Source organism: Sycon ciliatum, chromosome 5 (genome assembly GCF_964019385.1).
Source record: "Sycon ciliatum chromosome 5, ocSycCili1.1, whole genome shotgun sequence".
Classification (NCBI taxonomy): domain Eukaryota; kingdom Metazoa; phylum Porifera; class Calcarea; order Leucosolenida; family Sycettidae; genus Sycon; species Sycon ciliatum.
In genome coordinates this window covers 8,775,736-8,783,245 of record NC_088647.1, presented here as the reverse complement: position 1 = coordinate 8,783,245, position 7,510 = coordinate 8,775,736, and the positions used below count along the sequence as shown (strand labels likewise).

The window sequence follows — 7,510 nt, the reverse complement described above, 5'->3', positions numbered from 1 at the left end:
TTTATTTTGCGCTACATATTATTTTTCTGGTATAATATAAACAGTCCTGCATGGTCACGTGAATCCGTTCGCGCGAAATTTGCATCTGCAGTGCTGTTCAAACCTGGCGCGAGATACGCACAGAAGTACGTTTGTACGATTTTCTTGAACCGGGTTGGTTTCAACCCTCCCCTTGCAGCTTGGGCATGGGGGGAGGGTTGAAATCAACCCGGGGCGAAATTTCAACCCGGGTCAAGCGCAATGGCAATGCGTCATGTAAACGCGCCATTCATTTTGTGCACATGGCGGGTTGAAATCTGACCCGGGTCGAACTCAACCCGGGTTGAAACGCCTCATGAAAACAAGAGTCCCAACTGGCCCAAGGCAGAAGGCTGGGGATGAACTCTACATACCGGGTATGTCTGTGTCCATTTGTGACGAGTGTGAAACGCTGTCATCATGGTCATATCCACGTCCACGTCGAGTCTACGCACTGCACTGCAGGAGTTTTTTTCCTGAATATAATCCTGTCCTGGGAAGCGTCATCTGTTTGTAGTTCGTTGTTCTTCAGCTTCACCTCAAGTTAGTTCAATTCCTTGCACAAGGCTGGTGCGCTGTTGAGCTGAATTTTTTCTGTGTATCACCGTATACTATGACAGAACCTCCCGAGATAGATTTCGATCGTGCTTACCTTCTTCGGCTTCTGAGCATGGGATATGTTTGAATATTTATTTGAAGTGGAAGTGAACATTTGGCTTTGGTCCTGGAGTCTGGATTTGGCGATCCTGTGGACGATATACCTTATATACTCGAGTAGAGATGGACTTCAAGATTCTTATGGCCCAAGCGGCCAAGAACACCTCTTCGTCAATAAGAAAGGTAGTGGTTTCCAGGCTCAAGAAAATAGTTTTTGATTTCTTGTCAAAGCGAAAAATGTCAGAGCATTTTCTCTGATTAATTTGAATAGGCTGCTTATTAGTACGTACAATTGAATGACTATGTGGACATGATTCAATTGAACTTTTCCTGAAACCTATCTTCCTAGTACTAGTAATGCTTTCCGTCATCTCAGTTTTTTCACCCAATGAAGTACATACCCGCGTACAATAATTACACAGTGCTGGCAACTGAAATCCGACTCCCTTGCCGGTGCGCCGCCAGCACTGTAGTTAGGTACATGTACATGCATGTTAGGTCCATGGGTTGCTTCAGTTACCAAGCTTGCTACGTGCATGTTTCTCTTAGTCTCTCTCTATCTATCTATCTATTTCTCTCCCTCTCTCTTGCTTTTTATTCATCGTCCAATCTCCCTTTTTCCTAAGTGTCATTGCTGGGAAATGTCTCTTGAAGCTCAACAAACATGTACAAGGCATTAATTCTCTCTCTCTCTCTCTCTCTCTCTCTCTCTCTCTCTCTCTCTCTCTCTCTCTCTCTCTCTCTCTCTCTCTCTCTCTCTCGCTCTCGCTCTCTCTCTCTCTCTCTCGCGCTCTCTCTCTCTCTATCTCTCTCTCTCTCTCTCTCTCTCTCTCTCTCTCTCTCTCTCTCTCTCTCTCTCTCTCTCTCTCTCTCTCTCTCTCTCTCTTCCATGCTCGTGTGTGTGTACATGTGTGGATGCACTGATCTCTCCACTCTGCAGGCGGATGATCACCGGCAACGAGCCACCACCAAGTCCGCCAGCACACCCTCGTCTGCCAAGCTATCAGCTGAAAGTCGGCAATCTGCTGTGCAGGCTCAAATTGCTAAAGCAAGTGCTGCTCAGACTACCTCGAAAAGAATATTTGATGATGCTTCGGCAAGGAACCCATTCTCAATGCCGGACTCTCCACCCAGTGATAGTAGAGCACACAAGTCCAAGTCCTCTGAGCTAAATTCAACAACAGAGGCGGCTACACCCGCAGTCAAAATCGCTGCCGACCCAGGCGAAGAATTGTTCCGGAGTGTGGCTGAGCGCAAAGCCAGCAATGTCAGCTCTGTAGCTGCAGATCTGTTGCGCCAGAAGAAAGCCAAGGCCATCGCGGAGCTGAAAGCCGCAAAGGATCGTCCGGAGCCGAAAGCCGCAAAGGAGCGCTCGGAGCCACGGCCGAAGAATGCATCCTCGCCTAACCCCGAGGAGCGCCGTGGCAAGACATCACACACGAAAATGGCAGGCCAAGATGTTTCTCGAAAGAAGAAAGCCAAGTCAGCCCATCCATCAGATTCTCATCACTTGCATGTGCCTGCAGTGACAAGAGCCGTTCCAGCACCTACAACAACTGTATCTGGACATAAGCATGCTGTCTCTAACTCTAGCTGCGTCCCTGCAAAAGTGAAGCGCTCTGCGCCGAAATTCAAATCAAAGCCTGTCTCCTACTCGAGTCTTCTAACAGCTGCGCAGGCGAATGCTTCGAAACCGGACGCGTCCACGGTTGGTGCATCTCAAAAGCATATTCCTGATCACAAACGGCCACCGTCTGATGATGACGAGCCAGCCGGGCGGTTTCTGCTGGATGGACCAAAGCGTGTGATTGTTAAATCTGATGTTCACATCAAGCCTCTCCATTCCAATGCGCACCGTCAGGCAAAACCTACCGTGGTGAAACCTGCTCCCAACTCGGTGTCAGCCCGCTCAGCTAGCTCATCTCATTCAGTTAGTTCATCACGTGCTAAGCCAGCCATAGCACCAACACCTAAACCAGCACCGACACCTAAACCTCGCCATGAACCGCCAGCTAGCTCATCTCATTCAGTTAGTTCATCACGTGCTAAGCCAGCCATAGCACCAACACCTAAACCAGCACCGACACCTAAACCTCGCCATGAACCGCCAGCTAGCTCATCTCATTCAGTTAGTTCATCACGTGCTAAGCCAGCCATAGCACCAACACCTAAACCAGCGCCGACACCTAAACCTCGCCATGAACCGCCAGCTAGAGAACTCCCTGTGTCGCGAGCTCCATCCTCAAGTAGCAGCAAACCTGCGCCAGCCAAGCATAAATCCAATGGTAATGGCTCGCTGAGTGTCTTTGAGACGGCTCTAGCTAGCAGTCAACAGCAGCAGAAAGAGCAGCAGCGGAAAGAGCAGCAGCGGCCTGTGAAAACAGCCTCATCGGTGCACACACCTAGGCCATCTTCAAACGCATCGCAGAGCTACCTGGATTCATACTTAGCGTCTGCCACGAGCGGCAAGGCAGCTGCTGCCAGTAACAAACCCAAAATCCAGCAGAGTCGCATGGATGCATACTACAGCACCTCCAACAAACCCAGTGCAAAGGACGTCAAGACATCGTCAAATGCCGTAGCACACTCTGGAAAATTGCAGTCGAGTTCATCAAAAAAATTATCTCCAAATGGTGCTGAGAAGCGACCGAAATCTGGTGAAGACAGTGCTCCATCGAAGAAGAAGCCGAAGAAGAAGTGGGGTCCCATTTGGATGCAGGATGAAGAGTTTAGCGATGAAGACGATCCCGAGTCCGAATCAGTGGATGTGTCCAAGTACATTCGGAAACTCTACGGCTATGATCGGCGAAAGTAAGTACTAATACAATCATATCTCGTTTATCCGGGCGGCCCGGGACCGGGCACTGCTTGTAACTTTGAAATGTCCGTAACTCTCTCTCTACTTCGGCTGCCATCGCTATGTGCATCTCTGTGCGTTTTTGCCGGCGTTTGCACCATGATGGTTTGTGGTTATCTTGTAAAAAAAAAATTACTTGTAAAAAAACTCTGAATCACATACGTTTCAATGGGGAAGGGCCACAGACCTGGCATATGCATATGCCTACCCTACCGGATTTTCCGGGAAAATCCAGGAAAACTCGCTTTCATCCCGGTATACCGGAAAAGTTATACAATCTACCGGATTTTTGAAAACATGTCCGTCAGCACCTTTTCCCAACTTCCTTGGCCAGTGGTTGTTGCTGCTGCAGTTATCGTTACGTTGGAACATTTTTGGGGTTGAACAATACTGCCCTCTCTATATGGTAGTGACTTATCAAATACAGCACCCTTCCGATTATATTCGCCCTTTCTTTACACATGGCCAACTCTTCTCTCTACTGTCTATGTGTAGGTTTGCTGATGAAGACCCGCAAGACCTTCCCATGGAGTCCTCTTGGTCTCATATTCAAAAGGAGGAAAGGATGAGGTGAGTTGTTGGAGTGCATAGTGCCAAACGGTAATCTATCTGTGTGTGTGTGTGCGTGCGCGCGTGTGCGTGCGCGCGTGTGTGTGTGTGTGTCTCTCTCTCTCTATCTATCTATCTATCTATTCATCTATCTTCCTCTCTCTCTCTCTCTCTCTCTCTCTCTCTCTCTTCCTCTTCCTCTTCCTCCTCTCCTTTTACCTCTCTTATTCTTTTTATTGAAGAATTCAGTTGAGTTTACATCCCAGCCAGGTATTAGGCGGCTTGTAACATTTTTTTATGTTTTTTCTTTCATTTCTTGTTCATGGCAGTGCTCGTATTGGAAAACAAGAAGATTTGGAGCAAGAACGCCTGGAAGAGGAGGAGCGGAGGCGCGCTGAAGCACGGCGCAAGCGGAGGTGTATCGACGATGACGACGATGACTAACTGCAGGTGCTATGTTTGGAAAGACGCGCCTGTGCCTGTCTTGCTTTTGTACTTATATACCTCGACCAAGCGAAGCACTCGGATCAGGCCAGCTTGCTACATCAGCGTCATCCTATGTCCCCGCTGATGTTCAGTCCAACTTGCTGCGTTAGCACCACCCTGTGTGTCCGCTGAGGCTTAGCATGATTCAACTGATCAATTAGACCTGGCTACTAACCCAAGGCACATCCTAGCTCATCACGTTATAATGTGAGGCTGTGCTGCAACTCACCTTTGATTTTTCACACAGGTGAGTACTGTTGGCTTTCCTGCCTTTTTCTGCCCTATATAGCTTCATTGGTTAGCCTTTACCGTTTTTAGTGGTTTTAATACCTCAACGCTGCTCATGGTAGTGGTTACTATATCCCAGAACCGCGTATACTTAATTGTTAGTGGTATCGTATCCCAATGCCGCTTATTGTAGTGGTTTTAATATCCCAGAGCCGCTTTTTATTCACATGCATTTGCACTGTCAGCCTTATCAATGAGCTCACGAGTTATTTTTAATGTGGGGCTGGATGTGTCTCTTCTAACTTGAGATCTTGCAAAGTGCTGCTGTCGGCATGCCCAGGGCATTATTATTTATATTTGAAATTTTAATTTTATCCCCAGCAGAGGAGGGAATGGAACAAGAGAAAAAACTTCAAAAAAGTGGGAACTGCAGAATGCTGTTTGCAAAGAACCAGAAATTTTTTAACTTTTTCTTAGTCTAGTTGTATTTCTGTCTCGTAGAAAATTATTTATCCTCACCGCTTCTATTTCCAAGCGCACACAGTTCAATACGACGTACCACAAGCCAGCACACACAGCCCAACGTTTTGCGTTATTTTTTACTGCTTTTGTGCTTTCCTACTTCTAAACTACAAGTTCCTGGTACGCCAGGTTTTGATTTGCATCGTGCCGCAGTTTTTCAACATTGCAGGCCAGTGCTTTGCACCATAATTAATTATGTGGTGCGTGGCGACCATTATCCCAGGTGAGGTGCGGTGGGCTGTTGTCGGCTGAAAGCGGCGTTCACAAGTTCCCAACCCTCTAGCCGTGTAGGGCGGACAGAATTGAATCTGGGCCAGTATCACTATCGTTAGATTTGCATTATGCGCATTGCATGGTGATTTTTTTCATTTTCTGCCCCATCTGAATGGTCATGACGGGTATCAAAATCCAAACCAGGCTTCATCGGCTATAAACTTCAGCAGGCAGGATTCACAGAAGCATTTTTTTTAGATGCGACACGCAATGAGACGACCGCGAAACCGGGAAATCCTCAAATCGCACCCCTAGCACAGCTCATAACACAGTAATCATGTAGCCATTGCAACTGGCTGATTGCCTTATATTTGTCGCAGTTGAGCTTGGCTTAACTTTCGCAATGTGATGTGCGATGCAATGTGCAATTTGGTTATTTTTTGAAGCAAAGTTCTATGCTAGGTTCAAGAGTTGCTTGTAAAATTTGTAACGCGTATAATATTATATCGGTTGTGCCTGGCCACGCGAATGCCACGGTGGCGTACAACACTGCAACTAGCTTTGAGGTAAATCAGCAAATGACAGCAAGCTGGAAAGGTGACGTCGCATTCCTGACGTCTTCTTTGCTGACCTGACTTCTCTCTTTCCCCGGTACCATGGTGGCATGGAGCGTAAGGCCGATGGTTGCCGCTCGGTCACTACTGTAGTGACCGAGCGGCATGCATTGGCCACGCTGGTCTACTACACTGGTGGATGTGTCACCTTACATGTACCGTATATAATATATGTATATAATAGACATATTCATAAATGACATCTTCAATACCCATGAGCTACATTGTATTATGATAATTATATCATTATATCATCGTTCTAGCTCAATTTCTTTCCCCTGTCATAGTCCTGTTTATCATGTTCAGCATAAGCGAAGTTGTGGATCATGCTTGCATGGTTGACTCCAACGCGTACATGCAAGTAATTATAATAATAATATAATACAACCCAACAGTACGCTTGTACGTGAAATATAAACCGAGGCGAAGCCGAGGTTTGTGTGATGGTTCATATTTCACGTACAAGCGTACTAGTGGGATGTATTATACTTATGCTGACCTTCATACAAACTGACAGTCAACTTCTTCCTGTTTCTATGGTGGCGGTCTATATGGGGTTTGTATGAGGTTTATATGCCCAGTATAAGCCGCCAGCATGATGGGCAAGTTGACTGGAAGTTTGTATGAAAGATCAGCATAAATAGTAAAAGAAACCACACACAGACACACACACATACCATGTATCATGTATATGCCCGTCGCAAGAGAAGCACGCAAATCTGCAAATGCACTGGATGTGCACCCACAGATTTTCTCTTATAGCAACGATAGCGAACAGGATCTGAATGAGACAGATCAAGACTTGCGCCAGATAACTGTCTAATCCACACAACTGGCGAAGCCATGTGAATCGACCACCGATGCACACCTGGCCTACACCACACGGAGTACATCGACACACACACAAACACACACGGTCCTGGGTTCCACTCCCTGGATTCATAAAAAAAAACTTTAAAAAGAAAGTCTGTGGCCGGGCTGCAGGTGATGTACCACTTTCAAGCTACCAAGCCTCGAGAGCACTTTATTGAAGAGTTATGTCTTATGATCAAGGGGTGGGGATGTGGGGGTGGTTACTATGACAATTATGTCATGGTTATATCAAGAATCCATATTCATACGCCAGGTACATGTAACTGGTTTTCATGGCTGCTTGTATGGACAAGACAGCAGCATGCTGAAAATGGAAGGCATGGCACTTATTCATAGTGTATATGATATCGATAGCGAGCATTACCTTACACAACGTGTCACGTGTGGGGACACAGAGGGAAATCATGTCTGCGACACTTTCCCGACTCCTCAAACAGTGCCACAAACATACCTGTGTGCATTTTGTGTGACGTGTGCGGGTGCGTCCACGGGA

The 7,510-nt window shown here is 46.8% G+C and overlaps 1 protein-coding gene across 1 annotated transcript; it reads left to right on the top strand.

Annotated features, from left to right (window-relative positions):
- Positions 1–474: 474 nt before the first annotated feature.
- Positions 475–5,539, top strand: LOC135817458 (nucleolar protein dao-5-like). The gene is made up of 4 exons (XM_065330650.1): positions 475–858; positions 1,616–3,486; positions 4,028–4,102; positions 4,411–5,539. Exons 1-4 carry the CDS (start codon positions 799–801, stop codon positions 4,523–4,525), a joined length of 2,121 nt encoding a protein of 706 aa, XP_065186722.1. The 5' UTR covers positions 475–798; the 3' UTR covers positions 4,526–5,539.
- The last annotated feature ends 1,971 nt before the right edge of the window (positions 5,540–7,510 follow it).

Excerpts from the sequence above, each read along its gene's own strand:
- LOC135817458 (XM_065330650.1), top strand. The coding sequence starts at position 799 with ATGGACTTCAAGATTCTTATGGCCCAAGCGGCCAAGAACACCTCTTCG. Across the intron at positions 859-1,615 it reads CCTCTTCGTCAATAAGAAAG|GCGGATGATCACCGGCAACG; the intron begins GTAGTGGTTTCC and ends TCCACTCTGCAG. Across the intron at positions 4,103-4,410 it reads CAAAAGGAGGAAAGGATGAG|TGCTCGTATTGGAAAACAAG; the intron begins GTGAGTTGTTGG and ends TGTTCATGGCAG.